Raw genomic sequence first — 25,256 nt, 5'->3', positions numbered from 1 at the left:
TCTCTGTAACTTTTTCCAGCTTGTGATCCCACCAGTTCTTTGTCTCAGGCAGATAGTATTTGTGGCACAAGTTCCAATAAATCATCTGAGCAACCGTGTTATGCCTCTGCTTGTAGTCTGTCTGCGCGATCTTCTTGCAGCAGCTGAGGATGTGATCTATTGTTTCATCTGCTTCCTTGCAGAGTCTAAATTTGGGATCTGTTGTCGACTTTTCAATTCTGGCTTTGATGGCCTTGGTTCGAATGGCTTGTTCTTGGGCTGCCAGAATCGGGCCCTCCGTCTCCTTTTTCAGAGTTCCATTTGTGAGCCGTAGCCATGTTTTTCTTTGTCATTTTGGCTCTCAATTTTTCGCAGGAACTGTCCATGGAGTGCCTTCTTTTGCCAGTTTTCTCTTCTGCTCTGGATTGTGTTTTTACGGCATTCCCTCTTTGTCTTTTGAACTTTAAGCAGTTTACTAGTATCGACTTCCCTCAATGTTGGTTCTTGTGGCACATTTGTCTAGGCCGAACTCCATACTGATGTCAGTGCTGAAGATTCTGACTGTGTTGGTTAGTGACTCGATTTCAGTTTCTGACTTTCCGTAAAGCTTTAGATCATCCATGTACAGCAAGTGAGAGATTTTTGGAGAATTTCTTGCTGTTTGGTAGCAAGAAATTGGGTAACTAAGAGCACCTAACCCACTAGCACTATGGAGAAACAAACCAAAATGAAGTCTATACTGGCTCGATCGACGCCCAGGATAAAAAGGACCGCGGTGGATGCTGCTGATTCTGGACATCCATCGACAAGTGGGCTACTGGATCAAAATACAAATGAATAATCACAGAATCGGCAGAAATATATAATGCCAGAAAACCACACAATTATTATTATTATTATTATTATTATTATTATTATTATTAGCATCATCCCACTCAGACCATGTTCCCCACAACCCAGCATCTGCAGCATCATGTAATAGTCCCAATTTGCTTAATAATATGGCTGGCCCTATCCAGAAGGCTCTAATGTGCAAGCCACAGTAAAATAATTGATGGAATTCTTCTCCACTCCCCATTAAGGTATAGGATATGTCATATAAATGTCAGCGTGCAGGAAGAAGCAAAGACCACCAGCACTGAAGCAAAGCTCCTCCACCATCAACTCCACTGGACTGGCGATGTTGTCCGATCACCATCTCCCAAAGCAGTTACTCTACTCCCAACTCAAGAACAGGAAACGGAATGTTGGTGGACAGGAAAAGAGATTGAAAGATGGACTTAAAGCCAACCTTAAAAACTGTGGCATAGACACTGAGAACTGGGAAGCCCTGGCCCTTGAGCGCTCTAACTGGAGGTCAGATGTGACCAACAGTACTGTGGAGTTTGAAGAGGCACTAATGGAGGGAGAAAGGTGCCAAGAGGAAGGCGTGTCAAGCCAACCCTGACCGGGACAGCCTTCCACCTGGAAACCGATGTCCTCACTGCGAGAGAACATGCGGATCAAGAATAGGGCTCCACAGCCACCTATGGACTCATTGCCGAGACACTACATTTGGAGGACCATCATCCTTGGGCTACGAGGGATTGCCTAAGTAAGTAAGTAAGGTATTTATAGTACCAGAGGAGCATGGGTGGCGCTTCCACCAAGATGTTTCAATATTAAAACTCTAGAATGTTCCAAATGGCTGAGCATGCGCAGTGAAAACCCATATGTGTGATTTTCTCAGACACTACGAAGAAGAAATATCAAGGGCTGCCACAGAGAGGAGAGTACAGACCTGTTGTCTCCTACCCCAGAGGGTAGGAGCAGGTCTAATAGTCTGAAGTTACAAAAAAGTAGTAAGAGCAGATTGGCAATGGAACCATTAACCTAGAAATGTGATGGGGTCTCCTTCTCTGGGCATCTTCAGAAAGAATCTGGACAACTTCCTGCTTGGGGTGCTTACCTGGAGATCCAGTCTTGAGCAGGTTGAACCTGGTGGCTCGCAAGATCCCTTCCAACTCTATGATTTTATGACTCCATGAATCTATTTTACTTAAGACAACTTCCCCTGCCCAGAGGGGGTCCTTTATAGCATTACTATTTCATGAGACAAAATATTTTTTGTTAAAATGCAAAAGCCGTTCAAGACATCATTAGACTTCGGGGAAAACTGAACATCTCCCTCAAAGCCAATTCAGAAATGCTGTGCTAATATTGACTTAAGCAAAAGAAAGAAAGAAAAGAAAGTGAGTTGGGGGAGAAGGCCTGAAGCTATTTTAATCTATTATCAGGAGCTAATTAGAGGTATCTTATACTAGCAAACACATTTATGGTCATTAGCAAACAGTCAATGGACTAATTTCAAAGACTGATTACGTTGGCTGCTATTAAGTTTTGAGTAGGCGATTATGCAAGTGAGAGGGGTGTCTCATGACAAAATCTGCAATGCCCCCCCCCCCCCCAAATAAATCCCGTAAGGAGAAAGGATCATGGACATCATGCATTTACAGTCCAGTCTGGATAGCCAACAGTAGCCATCATTGGAAAACGTGCCCTTCTGAGATCTGAGGTGACCCCCCTCCGGGACTCTGTAAAAGATAGTTCAAAATCAGGGAATTCATAGTTGTACCAAAGACACCAGGCTGGAATGATCCCACAATCCTCTATCTCTCCCCTATGTGGGAACCTAAGGCTTTTCCCATGGCCCCACATGGCAACACCCCTGTAACTCAAACTTTATGAACTTTTTGGAACTTTAATCAACTTTTGAAGGACTTTGGAACTCTCAGGCACCCGTTGCCAAACCCCTGTGAATCTTTCGTGATTTTCACAACACTTTATGAACTTTTGATGGACTTTATAGGGAGAGAAGGCTGACATGGTTCCCCCTTGACTTTGCATGATTTATCCCTTATGAATTCCTTGTATGTTCCCTTTCCCCAAATCATTATATGTGAATATGTCTATATTTTGAAAAATGAAGGAAAAGCCATCTTCTTCATGAATCCAGCACCTCATGGCTCCAGGAAGCATTTCTCAATTTCCTGAGCCAGTAAATCCCTAGACAAAGGACTCAACCAGAAACTCATTGCATGAACAATAGAGAAATGGTTCTTATCCGACCAGATCTCGGAGGGCAAAGGCTAGTCCATCTGGAAAGATAGGACCTATAGACATCTAAATCACCCAAAACAAAGGGTGTCGTCCTGTCTGCGAGGGATTAGGATTTCACCACAGCTTCTTTTTCATTGTGCCAACCCCACTGGCCGACACCAGTCTCAAACTTCATCAATGGACTCTATATCTCAGGACTGTAAAAACAAAGGATTTAGCCCCTAGGGGCTACACCAAGACATTAATCCAAAGAATCAAATGATAACCTTGGCTAGGCTTGAGAGCCTAAAGGTCATTGTCCAGCCATTAAGCAAACACTGGTCATCTTAATCCAGTCAACTAGACACTTCTTCATTGTTTCCCTGTTGCCAGCCCCCCTTCCACCTCATTGGCTGAGAAGCCAAAGCAGGGCTCAGGCCACCATTGGCTCTCCTGCTGGCTTGCTGGCGTCACAGCCAATCATAACAAAGCCAGCTTGGAAGCGGGGGAGAGGGGTGGGCATGGAAACTTCTGAATCTGAAAGCTATAAATGTTGTATCTTTTTGCCCAGTGGGCATGTCAATTTGTTGGCAGATTACTGCAATCGTAATCCTTTCCAGCTGGAATGAAATAAACATGGTGAGATTTATTCTGCAATATTGGCTTCTCTTTCTCACCAGGCAACTCACAATGGCTTGGGTCTATCCACAGCCATTCTAAATTACTCGACAACACTTCCAGATATTGTTGGACTGAAACTATTATCCCTAGGCATCATACCAAAGAGTGAGAAATAATGCAAGATTAAATTCAATCACTTTGGAAGAGACACAGGATTTCCATCTCTTTCCATCACTTCTAGCCCATACAAAGTCCAACAGCAGGTATGTCTGGCCTCCCAAATATCTAGCTAGTCCAGCATTTGACTTACTACAGTACAGAGACTTCAAGAAGCTTAGGACTAGGCCCTAAAGTAGCAGCAAAGGACCTGTGACCCTCCAGAAGTTTTCGCTGTCTGCTGACCATGATGGTTGAGTGATAGTGTGAGTTGCAGTCAAACAAAACTTGGTGGGCCACGTGTCCCCACCTTGGCCTAAAGAAAATGGCTGCAACTGGCTCTCCTTGAATGCTTTAGCATAGAAACCAAGGACCTTCTCCCTCGCAATTTATAAGCATCTTACCATCATGTTTTATCCTTGTAAGAAGATGGAAGTAAACTCTCCCCCTCACGCTGAGTGCGTCTCTTACCGTTTTTAAGGGTCTGAAAGAACATTCTTCTCTATCCCACACTAAGGGTCTGTCTCCTCCCATTCTGTTAGATTGGTTGCACACGTGCCTTTGGGGGGGGGGGGGATCCAGAAAACCACATTACAATGAAAACACATTTTCTCACAGAGAAGAGTAAAACATAATTTCGGAAGCATGTTTCTCACAAGCAAATTCACCAGATTTTTTTTCTTAAAGGAAGATAGAGACCATGTACCTCATTTTTCTTGCCACACAAATGCTCTGTGAATGATACCTGCAAGAGATACAGCACCTAGAGAGGAGAATAGGGGCCATGTAGGCCCTTTCCTTCCATATTGCCGGCTACAGCAGTAATGATGGGTGACAGTAAGCAGGAAGAGAAAAAAGGTACTGACCAGAGACTGCCCACAACTACATGACATTCTGATGACAAAGATAGGAACGCCTCAGGAGCTCATGATTAAAGGCATTTTTTTCACCCCACAACAAAGAAAACTGTGATGATGTGGCTGGAGATGGGTGAAGATGGTTCACAATCAACGACAACGAAAATGGTAAGTACACAGTTTTCGGATGGGAATCTTTTACTTAAAGATGGTACAGGAGAAACATTGTGGGATGGGAACCGTTGGATAAATAATGTATACAATTTCACCATGGGAGAAGGTCCCAAATTGCGAAGCCAAATGGCAGAGGTGGTGAATTTGTGGCTCTTCAGCCCCAACCGTTCCAATGGATATAGCTCTGGTCAGGGTTAATGGGAACAGAAAGATAATAAGCTCAGGAGGAATGCATGTTCCTTTCGACTGGTATAGGATTCTGAATTAGTCCAGTTGTCAAGAGCTGAGACTTTGGCTACGCAGGCTAGTATCACACTCATCAAAGAAAGATATTATATATTATTCACAAAGCCAACAGAAGCGTTCTAGTGTGAAATAACTTTGCTTATTTAATCAGTTGAGCTGACTGTGGAATACCTTTTTAAAAACCCATGGGCCAAATCACTTCAAAAGTAAACACAGTGCAATTCCTGTGCACATGTGAGACGAACCAATGTGATGGACAGCTTAGAAATGAGTGGGAAAGAGCCAGCTGTGACCCCAAGTAGTCACTGGAGGGTTGCCATGGAGACCTAAATCAGCCATGTGTGCTCCCTCCCTGAGGGACAGAGAAAGGACTGCTTGGTGCTTCAATCTGGTGAGAGAGCCATCCCTACCACCATAAAAACTGCAAACTTGCCTCAATAAATACACTTGCCTCAAACAGACAAGAGTTCTTTCTCCCACCATGGACATTCCACAGGATATATAAACCCACTTGCCTAGTTTCCACCAGACTTCACAATCTCTGAGGATGCCTGCCATAGTTGCAGGCAAAAGGTCAGGAGAGAATGCTTCTAGAACATGGCCAGACAGCCTGGAAATCTCACAGCAACCCAGCAATAAATACCATTTCCAAATGCAATGGGTACATAGGCTACTATACTCTATTTCTCAAATTTTAAAAAATCAAAGCTGTGTTGCAGAAAAGGGGGATGGAGAGGAGCAGAAGGAGGAATTAATCACTGCCATCCTTTCTTAGGATTAGTTCCAATAGGATACCTATTCTTTTTTTAAAATGTAAGGGAGTTGAGGCAGCAATGAGTGAATAAACCAAACAATGTAATACTTCTGAGTAAATACTATATTATATGTAATGTATATTTCATCAATGCAGTTCTGTGGAGAGAGGGAATGATCCCGAGTTAAATTTCACTTAGGGCTCTTCCTGCTAATCTTTCCATCTGTTTATACCTATTGCGCAGGCAAACAGGAAATAGAAATCTGGTCTGATATATCATATTTACTCATAATTACTTAGTCAGCTGTACTCACTGGAATAAATATGATACAAGATTGATAGGACGAAAGAAACAATTAGCCAAAGTACACCTTCCACGCAATCTTGATATATCCCCATTACCACGCCACCCCATGAACCAACAGAATTGGCTTCTGGGGAATGTCAACTGCCACAAACCACTAAGCTAAAATTAATTTTCATCTGCCTGCAAACCCAAGCAGCTGACAAGACTGTATTTTACGAGCCCCATGGATTTCCAATCGCCGTTACACAACTATAGATATTAGCCTTCCCAGCCATCCTGCAAGGGAGATGTTTTAATTTAAATCAATGAGTTATTGATTCATTTTTCACGCCCAGGAAGATAAAGCACAACATGTTATTTCATGTTCTTTCAGCCTCTGCTTCTAATGACCTCCGAACAAACAGTATAACCTGCTGTAAAATACGTTGTCACCTCGTCGTGGATTTAAATAAATACACAGCCCAGTAAAAAGAAACACACCTGGAAAACGGGTTGCTACGTTACGGAGTAACTTCCTATAAGATGCTAATTAAGACCCAAATGTTCCCTTCCAAAGCTTCCCTTTTTCCAGAGATGTTACAAAGTGTGAATAATCAGGCATTAAAATGTTATTTTAGCTTATCCATAGAAATGCAGGGCATCCTTCACTCGAGGAGTTTGTCATTGCCCATACCAGCAAGCAACCCTGAAGCAGGATCTTTTATAGGGACCAGGGAGTATCATAGCAGTGCAAAGCAAGCTTTTTAAAATTATCTCCATGCAATGCTTTCTCTTTTGACCAAAAATGGGGAGGAAGAAAAGTACTATGGCTGATCTCTGTGGTGCCGTCTTTCAAGTCACCTCTCCTTTAAGGCCCATGGAGGAGGTTTGCATCAAGATCCCTCATACATCCTCTCCTTTTATTTATTATTGTTTTCTTCTTCCCTTGCTTTCCCTCATACACCTCCCTCTTCTTTCTTTCATCCTTCTTTTTCTTTTCTCTTCCCATTTTCTTTCCTCCCTTCCTTCTTTCTCCCCTCCTTCCCTCATAACCGTTCCCTCTTTCTTTTCCTTCCCTTCTTTTTCTCCCTCCCTCCACCCTTCCTACCTTCTCCTTTCCTTGCTTTCTCTTCTTCAACCTCTCACATGGAATTCAACACGTGATGTGAGTTCCTAGGTTTCCTCAAAGATTTTTTTTCCATGTCAGGAGCGACTTGAGAAACTGCAAGTTGCTTCTCATGTGAGAGAATTGGCTGTCTGCAAGGGCGTTGCCAAGGGGACACTCGGATGTTTTGATGTTTTATCATCCTTGTGGGAGGCTTCTCTCATGTCCCCGCAATGGGGAGCTGGAGCTGATAGAGGGAGCTCATCCACGCTCTCACTTAATCAAACCTGCAACCTGTCAGTCTTAAAGTCCTGCCAGCACAAGGTTTAACCCAGGGGTCCTCAAACAAAGGCCCGGGGGCCGGATACAGCCCTCCAAGGTCATTTACCTGGCCCTCACTCAGGGTCAATCTAAGTCTGTAATGAATTGAAAACACACAACAACAATCCTGTCTCATCAGCCAAAAGCAGGCCCACACTTCCCATTGAAATATGAGTAAGTTTATATTTGTTAAAATTGTTCTTCATTTTAATTATTGTATTGTTTTTAAGTGTTTTTTGCACTACAAATAAGATATGTGCAGTGCGATTAGTTATTCATTCATGTTTTTTTCAAATTATAATCCGGCCCTCCAACAGTTTGAGGGACTGTGACCTGGCCCTCTGTTTAAAAAGTTTGAGAACCCCTGGTTTGACCCATTGTGTCACCGGGGACTCTGCTCCTCAAAGATGATGACCAGGAGTTTTGAAATGATTTTGCCAGTTCTTTTAATACCCTTTGAATGCAGTTCATCTGGTCCTGAATCCATTTAGAATAGCCAGATATTCCTGTACTGCTTCTTTATCTATTCTATGCTGCATTTCCCCTACTGCATCCTCTGCTCCATCCTCTCCCTGTGGCTACAGATGCATTGAACTACAGATGCATTGTTTTCCTTGCGCTTTTATTATTTTAAATTGTATGTTAATTCTTTTAATCCACGTATTCATTTTTTAAAGATTTTGTACGATTATACTGCAATTTGAATACAATCCATTTGTGAGAGAGAAAAGGTGGAGGTAGTGACAGACTTTGTGTTTCTAGGGGTGAAGATTACTGTAGATGCAGACTGCAGCCAGGAAATCAGAAGACGCGTACTTCTTGGGAGGAGAGCAATGACCAATCTCAATAAAATAGTGAAGATTAGAGACATCACACTGGCAATAAAGATCCACATAGTTAAAGCAATGGTATTCCCTGTAGTAACCTATGAATGTGAGAGATGGACCATAAGGCTGAGCGAAGGCTTTTGAACTGTGGTGCTGGAGGAAAATTCTGAGAGTGCTTTGGACCGCAAGAAGATCTAACCAGTCCATACTTCAGGAAATAAAGCCTGACTGCTCATTGGAGGGAAGGGTATTAGAGGCAAAGATGAAGTACTTTGGCCACATCATGAGGAGACAGGAAAGCTTAGAGAAGACAATGATGCTGGGGAAAATGGAAGGAAAAAGGAAGAAGGGCCAACCAAGGGCAAGATGGATGGATGGTATCCTTGAAGTGACTGACTTGACTCTGAAGGAGCTGGGGGTGGCCACAGCTGACAGGGAGCTCTGGCGTGGGTTGGTCCATGAGGTCACGAAGACTCGGAAGCGACTGAACGAATAAACAACAACAAAAAGGAGCTGATGGTACTTCAATGACTGACATTTCTTCAGCCTCTGCTAGATAATACAAACCATTCAAGGAGGTTGTCTGATTGTTCTGACCCTGAGAATACTATTGAAGAATATTATGTTTTCCAAATGATAATGAAGCTCTGCCCCAGCATGAGCATTACATTTTCCTCTTGGGCATTTCGAGTAGGACAGTATCTCTCCCCCTACCCGCCACCCATTATCTAGCAGAGACCTAATTAACCTCAACATTAAACCAGAAGTCGGTGAGCCAATAAAGGGGCCAGGCATTGATCAAAAGGCATTTCAGAAAGAGAGGTGAGCGCTGACAGTAGGATGCCACCTTGACAAAGACAAATGAGAGGTTCCCAACAGACAGATTGCCCTTTGCTCCTAGAAAGCACACTGGGAAATACCACGTGTCAGCATTTAACAAATTAAGCCCATAACATGGTGCAGCACCAGGTTGCAAAGAGGCGGTGGAAGGGGGCTCTCTCTGTTGAGAGGATAAATTCATCGAGTCACTTCGTTTCAAGTGGGTGGCTCCTTCCAAAATGGCAAATCAAAAAAGATCTCATTTAGCCAGACAGAGAATAACAGGCAGTAATCCATCATGGAAAAGGGATTCTATCCAACTCCTCACACACATACACTCTCGCTCTCACTACATATACAAACACAGTCACTTGATTTCTTTTCCCAGCTTTGGTAAAATGTGAAATCTTGGCTTTTTCTAGTAACTCATCGGAAGTTCCCCTAAGGCAAAGAGAACTAACAGAGAATGAGCACCACCCAAAGGCAGTTTACTTAGCCATTCTATTATTCATGTATCTGACAAAGCCTTAAGTCTACTTCCTTGGGTGCAACCAGTGTTGTGCCACCTTTGGACCACTAGATGGCAAGCAAGCACAAGCTCTTTGGGACTGGCATCTGCAGACTTCCATATGAGTTCTAGTTCAACTTGCTGTTTTGTAAGCGGATTGATTTCCCAGCTCAACATGAACAAATCATTTTTAGAAATCTATATTTCTGTAGCCATTAAAACTCTTTTCAAAAGCTATTCATCCTTTTTTTGCCACTGTACACTGAATGTTTCTCTAAATGACTTGGCTTTTGCCTAGGGGAAAATGTACCTCTGGGCATTCAACAGGATTTTTCAATATCCAACACTGTGCAAAAGAGTAAGGAACCCACATAAAAGAAAAATTAAGAGAGGATCGGATATGCTCCTCAATGAAGTTGGTGACTCCGCATTAGTCTAGAACCCAACCTTGATCTCTGGTGAGTCCAAATGTCTTGGGAGGCATTATGTATTCCCCCCGCTTCCAATTTGGTGCCACCTGTAAATCTGATGGTCATCCTTCTCTGTTCCTTTATCCAAGTCATTTATAAAGGCCTCAATACCATGTAGCCTGGAGAAAACCTTGCAGCACCCGCTTATCCCTTCTTTCCAAGATGTCAAGGAACCAGCCATTGGCAAGCACTCTTTGAGCATGATCTATTGGCCAGTGGCAAATCCACTGAACTGTCCCATCATTTAGGCCACGTTTTATTTTATTTTTAGTTGGATTAGATAGGTAAAGATTTTCCCAACATTAAATCCAGTCGTGTCCAACTCTGGGGGTTGGTGCCCATCTCCATTTATAAGCCAAAGAGCCGGCATTGTCTGTAGACACCTTCAAGGTCATGTGGCTGTCATGACTGCATGGAGCACCATTACCTTCCCATAGAAGCAGTGCCTATTGATCTACTCACATTTGCATGTTTTCGAACTGCTAGGTTGGCAGAAGCTGGGGCTAACAGCAGGAACTCACCCCGCTCCCCTGATTTGAACCTGCGACCTTTCATTAGCAAGTTCAGCAGCTCAGCAGTTTAACCCACTGTGTCAGTCAGACTAGCATATGGAAAATTAGATGAGGTTTAAAAATATTTGGGAAATTTAGCAACAGGGGGAAAACATTCTTTGGAATTTGCGGAGAAATTTCTCCCCAATTGTATGAAGTTATAAGGAACCTGATAACCCAAATGTACCAATGGATGTGTTAGAGGATATTGGAACAAGCAAATTAGGAAGAAAATACAGTAAACTAATTTAGGAGGTTTGCAGAGTTAGGAATAGTCATTTTAGGGGTGACAAATTCCAGAATTCATAAACCAGCCTCAAACTGTGGGAGATTTGGAAAACTGTTGAAATTAGTAATGTTTCCATGCATTATAGTATCACTGTACTCGTGTCGACAGGTAGAGAACTTTGTGTATTTATGAATCTGCTCATCCCAAAGATTTACCATATATTCTAGCCATCCCTACCATTAAGACCCAAATGTTCCCTTCCAAAACTTGCTTTTTTCCAGAGATGTTACAAAGTGTGAATAATCAGGCATTAAAATGTTATTTTAGCTTATCCATAGAAATGCAGGGCATCCTTCACTGGAGGAGTCTGTCATTGCCCATACCAGCAAGCAACCCTGAAGCAGGATCTTTTATAGGGACCAGGGAGTATCATAGCAGTGCAAAGCAAGTTTTTTAAAAAATTATCTCCATGCAATGCTTTCTCTTTTGACCAAAAATGGGGAGGAAGAAAAGTACTACGGCTGATCTCTGTGGTGCCGTCTTTCAAGTCACCTCTCCTTTAAGGTCCATGGAGGAGGTTTGCATCACGATCCCTCATACACTGTGCCATGTGCCAGGTCAAGAGCAGGATAGGGATACCATCACTCAGCAGCAACACCCATCACCCCCTCTGCTCAAAACAACACCGTTGGTAAACCGATCAACCAGGCAGGTGAGGAGAGATCCAATGGTGAAGCTGCAAACAGGGAACTAAAAGACCTCTTCCTGGGGGAAGCCAATACCTGCCTTGATTGCCTCATTGATGTCACCTTGACATTTGGATAGCAGCAGGAGGCCATAATCCCAGGACACCATTTTATACCATTTACGTTATCTCTAAATCATAATGCTAGTAATGTAGCAGGGAAGGAAGGAAGGAAGAGAAGGGGAAAGCAGAGATCTCTCTTCACTGGGGTTGGAGAGACCTGCTTTTTCTACACCAGGCAGAATCCTGTTTTTCTAGAAGGTTGGGAGGAGAAATAAATTGTGAAATTTTAAAAGCAGCTATAAAAGTGTGACAACAGAGAATAGATACCATCTCTGACAAAATGCAACAGTTGGAGGGTATACCATGCTCAATAGTTTACAAAAGAACATCACGCTTCAGCAAATGGTTTGTCACAATGGGTTAAATCCAGTGCTAGAATGAGGTTTATTCATTTTGCTGTGATTACATCCCATTGATTTCCGGAAAGAACAGATCCTTGGATGAAGCCCAAATACCTTCTCATCCAAGGAGAAGTGAAGCCTTCCCTGACCTGGCAATCCGCTGCCTAATTAATCCATTCTTTCTGCTTCCTGTCTGAGCAGTAATCTACAAACAAGTTTATCAACAGAAAAAGGGGAACAATGGATCAGGCCCTGTTGAGCTCAAAGGCAACATTTTATTTTGGTCTGTCAAGTGAAAAGGCCAAGTTACTATGTTGTAACATCTCCACCAAGTGGTAAACCCCTTGTATTGCTACTCCAATGTTCTCTCCTTTAAACTTTTCAGTGTTGCTCACGCACTCTACTCTAGACCGAGTCCAAGGGTGCACCCACACCACAGAATTAATGCAGCTTGACATGGCTTTAGCTGCCATGCTCAATGCTATTAATTCTATAATGTAGATGCACCTCCTAATCTACATTAGTGTTCATATCCAGTCTGAAGCTAGAACACGTGCAAAGAAAATTAAAACAGCAAGACAGCAGTTATCACTGAGGCGATAGCCGCCTATTGAGTGCTCTGGCCAAAGTAGTGAATGACAAACCCATTCTGCTGAGGGCCCATCTTTTGCCAGCTGCTTAATGACACAGAACACCACCTTTGCTGTTCTAATTAGAACTGCTGTTAGCGCCAAGCTGATCCCATATCCTACTGCTTGGATCAATAGGATTAGGATTGGAAAGACACAGAATTGATCCTCCACTCAGCCATAATGCTCACATTATGTGCCATTACTATTACTTACCTTATGTACCTTATAGAAGAGCTTTCCCAACATTTCATGTTGGTGAAACACTTCCCAGTCATCATTTTGCAACACAGTAATTTAGTTTTACTGGCACACCGGAGGTTAAACCAACCCCTTGTAAGAGATACTAACACAGACATAAATTATAATAAGGAAATGTATGGGGACACAACATACCTAATGGGAACCTTTCATTTCTATTTTAAAGATATACGATTTGTAAGATAATAACATATTTCCAAGATTTTTGTCATTTATGTTCATGCAACACACCTACACACTTTAGCTGACACATTAATGTGTTGTGACATACAGTTTGGAAAGCTCTGCCTTATAGGAATTGCTTTGAGGATATGGAATTGGGAGATGAAACAAAGAAGGAGGACCAAATGGACCACAGTTCTGCATCACCTTGGATTCCCAGCTTAATGTGACATCAAATGGAACCATGTTTGGTTGGTATCATAACATCTTACCATAGATTTCTCACTCATTTTAACAGCCCAGCACCAAAACGCTGCCCCATGTCCTTTGCAATGACACACTAAGGAGCCTTCTTCAAAAGATTTCAAATATTTTAATTCTGGGTGTTGTTTTTTGTGCAAAACACGATTAGAACTTTCATCAGACAATTCAGAGTAGAAGAAGGAATGGTGTGGAATTCTGGCAGCCAGTTCAAACGATGGCCCCTTTCTGGTACCAGCACTGTTATCAAGTGGAAAGTGGAGACACCAGAGAGAACTAGGAACAGAAGGTTTCTTACAAGTTTGAAGGAGGTGCCTTCAGCTAAACAAGAAAAACACAGCCAAGCATATTGTGCCCCTCCCCCCCAGCAAGGTGGGATTTTCCTTCTACCTGTTTTGTCTACCTCATCATCCAAATTGTAGCACCAAGTACCAAAAGAATCTTCCGATTTGGAGAAGCACCAAGTACCTCGTCTCTTCCAGGTAACCCTACAAAAAAGTGTGCATGCACATAAGCACCACGGTTCCAGTCTGGTTTTTAAAAACACGCCAAATGGCAGTACTTCACTGGCACGTAGAAATAAATAGAACAATGGCTTTTGGAGTGGAATGCATGATCAAAGGGTAATGCCAGGGACCAGATCAAAAATTCTAGGATTCTTGCAGCTACCAAAATAAGTTTGATGGATGCTGTTTTATTTCTCACTTCGTCCACATCAGTTTAATTTCCCAGGAGTGTTTCCAATGATGTTGGGATAGGGAAAGGCAATAGAGGTCTAGCACATATAGGAAAACATTTCTGGGGAAAAAAGCATTTGGGGGGGGGGGGGGAGAAGGAGGAGAATAATTTACAGGGGGCACAAATGTCAAGCACTTTGGCCACTTTAGATCTAACACACTTTTGTAACCTACTAATTAGGCCACTTAGGCCAATGCCAACAGTTAGCACCTCATAAACTGCATTGGGGATCCAGGTTATATCAATATGGGTCATTAAAATGATCAGCTTTCAAGGCAGATAAGAAAACCATTGCAAATATAAGAAAGGAATAATGTTCAACAATTGCTCCCATCTACAGGTAGAATTGCAGCAGTGGAGACATCCTGCCCTCCATGTACTCCTTCTATTTATTCATTAACAGAGATCGTGGCAGTGAACCTCGTCCTCCTGTTTGCACAGGTAGATATCCTGTAGTTCACCTCTGAGTTCGGTTTCTTAGAAGAGGATCCACTTCAGTGCAACCATTGCAGCATTCAGGTGCTTGGGTGTATTCTCTTCCACCCACCCTGTGGCATATACATGGGTTTAAACTCTCAGTGATCTCCTGCGAAGAGGAAGAAAGGCTGCTCAGGTGGCAGAAAGGGCAGCGTGGTGTATCGTGCTAGAGGTCTCTTGCAGAAGAGGGGCTGTGTCTGAAGGCTGAAATGGGTCATTCCATGAGTTTGGCATTTGAGGAGTCGTCTTTTGAGCATCTCTCTGGAGAAAAGAAAGCCAAAAGGTATAGTTAGAACTGGGGCTATTGAAGGAGAGTCGTTGTGAGCTCAAGTGTTCCTGATAGCAAATTCTGGTATGATGAAGCTCCTCAATTCAGGAGTGAGCAAACTCTCCCTGGACTGCCCAATAGTAAGGAATATTGGAATCCAGATATACATTAAATTATGTACTATGACCATTTTTGCATGGCAAGCATTTAATCTGAATGCACATCATGACATCTAGTCTAATTTGAGCATAATACAGTTATAGCTCAGCATTATGTGCATGAGCCTCCTATTCACTACTCCTTGTGGTTTAATCAAAATATGTTAACTTCACAAGCCACAATCAGACTGTTTCTCATTTTGGAAAAGAGGGGTGGGCAAAGTGAAGCCCACTAGGAAAAGTTGAAATGTAACTCCCAATACACTTTGCCATTAGATGTGCTGGATAGGACTGATGAAAGGGCTGGTGATGAAATAATATCTGGAATAGAGTATTTTGCCCACACCTGGAGCAAACCACGGTTAAAATTAACCATTGTTTCCCAAGATTCAAACAGAATATTGAACTGGAATTAATTTGACATGAAGTTGAAAATGTCTGGTCTCTTTTTCACTGGAAGAGTAGAAACCAAGGACAGTTGGCCACACTATACTTTAGAAATATGTTTGAACTCAGCACTAGCATCAAGGATGGGAAAAGTGTAGCCCCCAAAGTGCTGACTTGTACTCCAAAGTCTTCTGATCTCAGATTAGCCAAACAGTGAAAAAGAGCAACAATTCTGTCACAAAAAAATCAGGCAGTCGGCCTTCAACCCCAATGGTTGTTTCCGTTGCATTCTGAAACGGGAAGCGATGCAATATTACTTCCAATCATGCCATTGTAGCCCATGCCCTGCTTCTCCACAGTTGTCCATGTCTGATTTAAATTTTACGACACAGATTAAGATGGCTTAACTTCACTTTGGTATGGTAAATACCAACTCCTGCCACAGAAGGTCACACTTTAGAACAAGAAACTGACTAGGCCAAAAGAAGAAGATAGTTCTCTTAGTGAGTCCGGTTCTTAACTATGTAAAAATATTCAAGCTACATGGATATCTATCTAAAGCTATCATAGAAATACATTTTAATGTGTGTATTTGTGGTATTTTTTACAATTTATTTATTTATTTATTTACTACATTTATATACCGCCCCTCTCAGCCCACAGGCGACTCAGAGCTGTTTAGTCAATATCAAAGACATAAAATACAATTTAAAAACTATCAGTTTAAATATAAAACCAAGTAAAATAATCAATATCAATAAAAACATATATAAATTTGAGTCTCCTAGTTAAAAGCTTTATCCAATAACATTGTCGAATCGTTCCGTTTTTCTCCATGTCTGTTATATTGTGCCTGATAACGCTTGCTCAAAGAGCCACGTCTTGACCTGCTTTTGAAATGTTAAAAGGGAAGGGGCTGATCTAATGTCCCTGGGGCCACCACTAATAGCCGAGGAGCCACCACTGAGAAGGCCCTGTCTCTCATCCCCGCCAACCGTACTTGTGATGAAGACGGGATCAAGAGCAGGGCCTCTCCAGACGATCTTAAAGTCCTGGAGGATTCTTAAGGGGAGATGCGTTCAGACAGGTAAGTTGGGCCAGAACCATTTAGGGCTTTATAGGCTAAAGCCAGCACTTTGAATTGTGCCCAGTAGCAGACTGGCTGCCAGTGGAGCTGGCGCAACAGAGGAGTTGTATGCTCCCTGTGTGCCTCTCCTGTTAGCAACATGGCTGCCGCTCGCTGGAACATCTGGAGCTTCCGGACAGTCTTCAAAGGCAACCCCACATAGAGAGCGTTGCAGTAGTCTATAAGGGATGTAACCAGAGCATGGACTATCGTGGCCAAGTCAGACTTCCCAAGGCACGGATGCAGCTGTCGCACAAGTTTTAATTGTGCAAATGCTCTCCCGGTCACCGATGAAATCTGGGGTTCCAGGCTCAGCGATGAATCCAGGATCACACCCAAGCTGCGAACCTGTGTCTTCAGGGGGAATGTGACCCCATCTAGCACAGGCTGTAACCCTATACCCTGTTCGGCCTTGCGACTGACCAGGAGTACCTCTGTCTTGTCTGGATTCAATTTCAATTTGTTAGCCCTCATCCAGACCGTCACAGCAGCCAAGCACCAGTTCAGGACCTTAACAGCCTCCTTAGTAGCAGGTGTAATATTTATATGTTTAATTATTCTGTAACCCGTTACGAGGGGAACTGGATTAGAAATAAAATCATCATCATCATCACCCTGGTGGTGAAGGGTTAAACTCTTGTGCCGGCAGGACTGAAAACCGACAGGTCGGGGGTTCGAATCCAGGGAGAGCATGGATGAGCTCCTTCTGTCAGCTCCAGCTCCCCATGTGGGGACATAAGAGAAGCCTCCCACAAGGATGATAAAACATTAAAACATCTGGGCGCCCCTGGGCAACATCCTTGCAGACGGCCAATTCTCTCACACCAGAAGCGACTTGCAGTTTCTCAAGTCGCTCCTGACATGACAATATCATCATCATCGTCGTCGTCGTCATCATTATTTCCTTACTGTTTGGCATAAAACAATGTGTTCATTTTGTTATCTTATTTTTCCTTAATAACAATGAATTACCCAGTGAAGCCAACTGGCAATAGATCCAAAACAGAAAACAGCAGATACTTCTTTGCAGAAGACATACGTTTACTTAGCAATTCACTGTCACAAGATACGGAACATTAAAAGTGGGGAATTTGCAAAATGCCTGTACATTCCAGATTATGGAGACATACAATTATTGTGAAAGCCTTCTTCAACCCATTTCCCAGCTGCCTGTTGAAACAATGCTGGACTGCACAGGAATTCTGTATGAGACAGAAAATAAACCCTCTGTGCGTGGCTTCTACCAAAAGAAACAGGATCCCAAATTCAGGACAAATTTAGAACATCTTTGGATGTTATTGCTGCTTTAAGAGAAAGGCGGAGCAACAGCATATTAAGCAGTGTAGCAGAAAAGTTCTCAAGTTGGGGAGAAGGAAGCCAGGGATGCATTGTCGGTTGCTGGGTAGGATCCAAGACAGCTGCCAGCCTGCTCATCAAAATTAAGCACCAAGCCATTCAAGCAACTATTTAAAATCTATGAAGTTTAAAACAGATTCAAGCTAATTTGGGGTTGTTGTTTTTAATGATAGTTGACATTACCTTTCATTTTCCAGGCATCCACCTAGAATCTGTCTTCCTTCCACGCGGAGCCGTTTTTCTCTTTGGAGGCCTGGGTGGCCCCTTTAGATTCTGAACCCTTATTACTACTCCAAAATAAAAAGCACTTTCCCTAGAAAATAATCAATCTGGTTTAAACAGTTGATGCTATACGTCTAGGAGAGTTTTTTTGTTTATTGAAAGGTAAATAGAGGGTGCATTATTTGCACATTTAATTTGTGTTAAGAAGGGATCAGGGAATCACGGGAGCTAATTTACATAACCTACTTTATTAAAGGGTTGGTTTTCTAGAAATAAGATCATTTACATCCTAATTCTATTAGATTTTTAAAAAAAAAAATCAGAAGGATGCAAAAGATTGGTTGTCAAGCCACATTTGAAATGGTTTGTTCACATTTGTGCTTGCTTTGTTTTTTAAAAGCAATGCTTAAACAATTTTTTCCTTTTCTTCTGTCTTTGGGAATAAATAGGAGCCAAAATAAACAGGAGTCTTCTGTGACCCGTGCTATATATGGATAAATATATATGTTTGTTTGTAACTCACAAATTGCTTTATAGTCTGTTTACTCTCACAATAAACATGTGAAGTTGGTTAATTTATAGACCCCAAGCCCAAGAAGAAAAGATTAAGATTGAGGGAGTGAAGGGGACGGGGGACAAGAGGGAAGGAAGGAAGGAAGGAAGGAAGGAAGGAAGGAAGGAAGGAAGGAAGGCAGACAAGACAGAAAGAGAGATGTTTGCACGGACATTTGCCGGTCTTGGGGTCCAGGCAAAGAGGTCAGTGCTCCAACTTTTAAACTTTGCATGGTGTGCCCAAGGAGGCAAGAAGCAGTGAGAGAACTCAGTTCTCCATTTGCATGCCCGGCTTCTTCCAGGTTAAGGCGACCCATTTAGGGGTCTCTTACCTGTGGGCCCTGATAACTGTAGCCAGTGCGGGATCCAGGTTTATAAAACTTTGGGGCAGACAGGGTCCCAATCACAATGGACCCCTCCTTCTGCCGTAAAACAGTCATGGTCTGTTGAGAAAATGAAGGTTTCATGCGAACACCATTCAAAACTGGCTTGAGGAAGATTAGCGGTTCATTGTATGTAGGTTTTTAAAGATATATTCTATATCCATACATTGTCATTTTGATGATCTATACATTGTCATTTTGATTATCTATATATTGTCATTTTGATAATCTATATACTGTGATTTGATAATCCAGGGTAAGAGTTATGGATAACTGTCCATTCAACTGCAAGGATTTTTTTACACAATAGGTTTTAGAAATAACGATGAATTTCATTATTATTACTATTTTTATTACTGTATTTCTAAGAAACACCCATCCCCCCTAGATAAACATCTCTAAAGATGGGGTGCACCTTAGCATCGCAGATGTATCTTATGTATTTTTGGTGGTGGTGGTGGTACTGAAATTAGTGTGCATCTTATAATCAATGGCATCTCACAATCGAAGAAGTACGGTATTTATCCACTTTAGAAGAAGTCAAGAGAAGGTGCTACATTTGGATATAAGTGCTGCCCAACCACTTTTCATTTTTAAAAAATGACTTTTGCTAGACATCAAAAGGAGAATCTGGTTTGCAAGTTCAGCCTTCTTAAACGGAGTAAAATGAGATAAAACTCTCACAAGTAGCTGGTATATGACTTTTCAAAACTGCAAGGAGCCACTGATGGAATGTGTATCCTTCCATCATGAAGATGTTGTTTTTAATCCTTTGTCCCCATTATTGTCCTAATCCAGATCAGTCTCTAGTAACCTGCGGTTCACTAAAGGGGAGGTATGGAATTCATGCAAGGACTAATTCCATAAATAAAGTCGTATACTTTGGCTCACATTTAGATATCTGCCTTTTAGTCAACTACAACTTTGTGGATGTACATGTGCATGGAGCAGTGTATTCCAAACATCCAAGAGAAAGGGAAGCACACACTGGAGACACCTCTTACAGTCAGAGAGGAAAGTGACAACCAGTGAGAACAGATATAAAAGACACTTTAAGGAAGGTCTGAGGAATACATTCCACGGAATTTGAAATGTGACGTTTCCACAAATACAGGTAAAAAGAGGTTGGTGAAAATATCAGTATTATGTACCTATAAGCATAAACGTCCATGGTCCATGAGGTCACGAAGAGTCGGAGACGACTGAACGAATGAACAACAAAGCATAAACGTGTGTAATACTGTTAACCGTGCTGGTGCCATACACAAGACGTCTACATTGTGCTTGAGCTGTGGCACTGTAAAATATAAAAACTGGACTCTTCCTCACTAATTATGGGTACAGGGGATAGAGAGGAACAGCATGGTTCCTTTGACCATCTGTCACTTGGTTCCTTTCCTCCCTGAACATTCTCCATTCTTTAGAATTACCATTATTTTAAGAGTTATAGAAGATTATTTATCTGGAACATTTATATCCTGTCCTCCAGCCAAAAAAATGTTCCCAGCTAACGAAATTATACCCGAGTTCGTTAGCTTTTTCTTCTTCTCTTTTTCCCCCCATGCCACATTATAACCCTTCATGCAGGGATTGTCTTGTTTTTAGCCTGTATACACACTATCTGGGATAAGAATGTTTGAGGAATTTCAAGCACCCCAGAAAACAACCACTGTTTAAGAACTCAAAAACTCTCAATATCTATCTTACATCTCAGGTAGTATCAAGTGACCTAAGAAAAATTTGTTAGGCAAGAAAATATGGTGTGAATATGTAGAGAAGCAAAAGAACTGATGGCTAATACTGGATAACATGTATCAAGTATGTAATGGAAGACTGATGTAGGAGATGCATCCTGTTTTGTAATCTAACAAGAAGCAATGTCATTATATGGAAAACAGTCTTAATCTTTAAATTTCAACAGAGCTCTGTGGTCTTTGTTGCAATAAGCTAACAGCTTTAGGCTGCAGACTAGTTACTTACCTGAGAGACAGTCTAAGTCAATTGAATTTCTTTTCAAATGGAAACATAAAATTGGGGTGGTATAGTAGCTCTTGTGGATAACAGTCGATTAGATACAGGAGATGAAGTAAATCCATCTCTACCTTAATTCTGTTTCAATAATCTTTCAGGTACGATAATAAATTTGTTTTTGCCAATCAGAAAAACAAAATTTTTGGAGTTATTGGCATGGATAGGACAATTTGGATTGTGCATAGATTTCCCAATCCCACTTCGTTAATAGTGTTAGTATTGATATGAGGAATATCCAGTGTACTTGATTTTATAAATGTGATTAGCTGTATATCAAAATACTATTTTTAAATATAAATAGGTGATGACTGCCCATCACCTTCACAAATGCACATATATAAGCACCTTTCAAATGGGATTGGTGCACCTATTGGTGCACCTGACTTTTCTCCCTGTCTGGTTGCACATAAAAAATGGTCAAGTAAGCAACTTGCAAAACCTCCTAGCAAAATGCATCAAACTATGAGGTCTTGGAATACTCTGAACTTAAAGGGCAAAGCAAACCCACACAAATTCTGCACCAATGGCTGGCACATAGAGGTAAAAGGCATTTATTTTTTTAGCTCTCCCAAGCAATCCCTTTGGCTTCTGTTAGTTTGTCTTAAAGACATTTTGTTAGTATCCTTCCATGGGATAAGAACATGCAGTGGTTGTTTCCTGCAGTGATATGAAGATCTTGAAGGTTCTTTTGATGGCCACAACTAAATGCCAGAAACATCTCTGATGTTTACCTGGGAAGGATCATGCTCTCAATTTTCAATATCTTTTCATTTGACTTCGTCCCCTCCCCAAAAGAGCAATCCTTTCTGTTGAGTACTGCCTGGATATCTTACCCTTGCAACAGTCTAAAAAATTACGTTTCACTGAACAAGGCGTGTGCACCATAGTGGCTCGTTGACAGAGATATACCTTATCAGGAGACCTGATGCTATGCCTTTAATTGGTTTTAGCAGCTCTACCACAACAGGTTGCTTAAGACCGTTTCTTGTGACAGGTTGGCCCATCCTTAACTTTGCAACAAAGGGATTTGTCATTTAACTGCCTTAAGTCAGTTATGCAAAGCAGCACAGAATGGATGCATGCCAGTACACTATGCCCCTTTACAAAAGAAGACTGACTGAAGGGATTATTTTGTTTCTAACTAGGGCAACTCCAATTTCAAATCTACTTGGTAAAGATTTTTTATTCTAGCAGTCAGAAAATGATGATTCAAAGAGGGCCTCATCAACATGTGGCTGTTGAATTCAGCCATTGAATATATTCACTTTATTCTGCAAACAAAGGGTGGGGAAAACTGATTTTGTAGCCCCCCAGATCATACCAGGGAAGTGATTAAACCTTGCCATCTCAATCAGGGCAGACCAACAAGAGTTGCACCACTGTTTTGGGGGTCATGTAACTCAGATGCAAATTTCAAAATTACATTGGACAGGATGATTTGAAAGGAAATCAAGAACGTCACAGAAATGAAACAGGAATTTGCCATTTCAATGGAAAAAATCAGAAGGTAGGCCAATCACAGAATTTAAGGACCACCTACTTTCAGGATCTCCAGATGATTTAAGCCCTACCTTGCTCTTGAGACCCAAGAAGGCTGCCACTATAAGCAGAACACCTCCAAGAGCGACCAGGCAGTACTGTGCGTAACCCAGCACAGTAGGGAGAAGCACCAAACTGATGTAGAAATCATGTAAGACACCGCCTTCAATCTCTCCACTCTGTTCAAGAAAGAAAAATATTTTACAAACATAGACACTCACAAAATGGTTGTGCCTACACACTGACCAAAGCCTCAAATGCCAGCTTTTTCCACAGCACTGGTAGGTAACCTATGGCCCTGCAGTTGATTCTGGACTCCAATGCCCATCAGCCCAGACAGAAGGGCCATTGAGCAGAAGCAACCTCTAGAAAGATGGACACATTTGCTGGGGGCTATGGGGCAGATACACACAAGTCCTAAACTGGCTTCTAATCTGTAATGTGTTACATCAACATCAGGTTTGCAGGTTTTTCTTGGTTATGAGTTTATTTTTCTTATTTTTTAAGAATTATATAGACATATACCTTATATACTCAAGTATCAACCAACCCGAATATAAGACAAGACACCTAATTTTATCACAAAAAAACCTGGGAAAATGTTTGTTTACATACCAGAATTTGCTACGCAAGACATTGGAAGCAAAAAGAAATACCAGAGACAGATGAGTGGTTTCAGAAAGTGAGAGAGATCAGGGACATGGACAAATTAACTTTTTTATTAAAGAAAAACTTGGGGAATCTGATTAAATACACAGATTGGTCCAAGATAGAAGAATATGAAAAAATGAGAATATAATCAGACTTATTCAAAGACATCAGTAGGGAATGGAGAAACAAGAAGAGCCGATTTATTTTAATGATATGTTACGAAATTCCACTCTCAATAATAAATACTTAGGTAAAGACAAAGGTAAAGCTGCAAAGGACTAGATAAAAGTCACCAGATTTTTTAATTTTTTTAAAAAAATTTAATTAGTATTATGAGTAGTATATATTTTTTTGCTTTTTCTCATATTTTTTTCTTTTCTCGTTCTCTATATGTTTCCTACTTTCCTATTATCTCATTGTTCTCCTACTTTACTTGTATAGAGAAAATTGCCCTTTTTCCCTTTTGTGCCCCCTACCCTTGGTTTTTTCCCCCTCGCCCTCATTAAAATAGCCGAGGGTGGGAAATGCAGCAGCTACCGGTAAATTTCAAAGACCAATAAATTATATGAATTGAGGTATTACTAGGTTAAATATTTTGGAATATTTACATAAAACTGTAATTTAATATAAGACTGCCCAACTCTGATTAAACCATTATTCTAACCTTCTTCAATGTAAATGTGCTTACCAATCATCATCATCATCATCATCATCTTTAATTACTTATTAATCGCCCTCCATGCGAGATGCTCCAGGCAATTTACATAGCAGAAATTATACAGGATAAAACACATACATACAAATATTAAAATTAACATAGGTCAAATGCTCTAGTAAAAAGCCAGGTCTTAAGTGCTAGGGTAAAATGCCCTAAGTCACGCATGGCTCTCAAATAGGGAGGCAAGGAATTCCATAAGGCAGGGGCAGAAATAGAGAAGGCCCTGCGTCTGGTGCTTTCCAAGTGCACTTCCCTAGGACCCGGTATACAGAGGAAATCGCGTTGGGATGGTCGTGGCGACCTCCGATGATGGTAGAAGAAGAGACGGTCTCTAAGATACAATGGACCCTGGCCATATAAGGTTTTAAAGGTCAGGACCAGCATCTTAAACTGGTCCTAATAATAAAGAGAGTAAAATAAGAAATGTAATGAAAATAATAATAAAAGAGTAAAATAATGGATATGGAATAATAACAGAGTAAAATGATAAAAGTAATAATAATAATAAAGGGAGTCAAATAATAAATGTAATAAAATAATAATAATAATAGTAATAATAACAGCAGAGTAAAATAATAAATAACCTTGACTGGAGTATAAGCTGAGGGGGACTTTTTCAGCCTAAAAAAGGGGCCGAAAAGCTAGGCTTATACTTGAGTATATACTGTATATAAAACATAAGTCCGTAGTCAAAAAGGCAATATAAAAGAGAGCTAGCCAAAACAAGCAAAGTTTTCCTAGCTACTGCAAAAGTGGTGGACTAAAGGAACTGAGGCAGTCGCCCCTCCCACTGGCTATATGCTCTATGGGGAGAGTGGGCAGAGCTACCGCCAAAATGTATCTAAAAGCTTTCTAGAAGATTCTGCCTCTACTGCACAGGTGCAGGAAATACCGTATGTGCAATTTCACACAGACCACGATGAAGAAGTAATATTAAAACACACATTAAAGTAATTCGTTTGTTTAAAAAAACAAGTTAAAATGCATAGCCTACTAGAAGAGATGGGTCTTTAATTCTTTAATTCTTAAACCTTATGCTGTCAAATCTCTTCCGGCATTCCATTCCATAGTCTAGAGGCGGCTTACAAAAGGCCCTCTGGGTGATAGTAGCCAGTTGCTTTCTGGCTGGTTGGAGTAAGCCTCTTCCAGAAGCTGTATAGGGTGGATTGTATGGGAGATGGCTATCTTGTTGGGAACCTGGACCCCA

The 25,256-nt window shown here is 41.4% G+C and overlaps 1 protein-coding gene across 3 annotated transcripts in view; it reads right to left on the bottom strand.

Annotated features, from left to right (window-relative positions):
- Positions 1 to 13,532: 13,532 nt before the first annotated feature.
- The window catches only part of SCARB1 (scavenger receptor class B member 1), a 53,590-nt gene continuing 41,866 nt past the window's right edge, over positions 13,533 to 25,256 (bottom strand). Inside the window, exons 11-14 of one of the 3 annotated variants that reach the window (XM_060785578.2) lie at positions 22,713 to 22,859; positions 19,060 to 19,170; positions 18,137 to 18,266; positions 14,833 to 14,919 (exon numbers count right to left, since the gene is read on the bottom strand). In XM_060785578.2, the coding sequence (XP_060641561.2) occupies positions 18,159 to 18,266; positions 19,060 to 19,170; positions 22,713 to 22,859 (366 nt within the window). In that variant the 3' untranslated portion in view covers positions 14,833 to 14,919; positions 18,137 to 18,158. Of the gene's footprint in view, positions 14,920 to 18,136; positions 18,267 to 19,059; positions 19,171 to 22,712; positions 22,860 to 25,256 lie in introns of all 3 variants that reach the window. The other 2 variants (XM_060785577.2, XM_060785579.2) reach the window with 2 other exon arrangements.

The sequence above is a fragment of the Anolis sagrei genome, chromosome X (genome assembly GCF_037176765.1).
Source record: "Anolis sagrei isolate rAnoSag1 chromosome X, rAnoSag1.mat, whole genome shotgun sequence".
Lineage (NCBI taxonomy): Eukaryota > Metazoa > Chordata > Lepidosauria > Squamata > Dactyloidae > Anolis > Anolis sagrei.
Note: the sequence above shows the minus strand (reverse complement) of the source record. Positions and strands in the feature narration are given on the sequence as shown.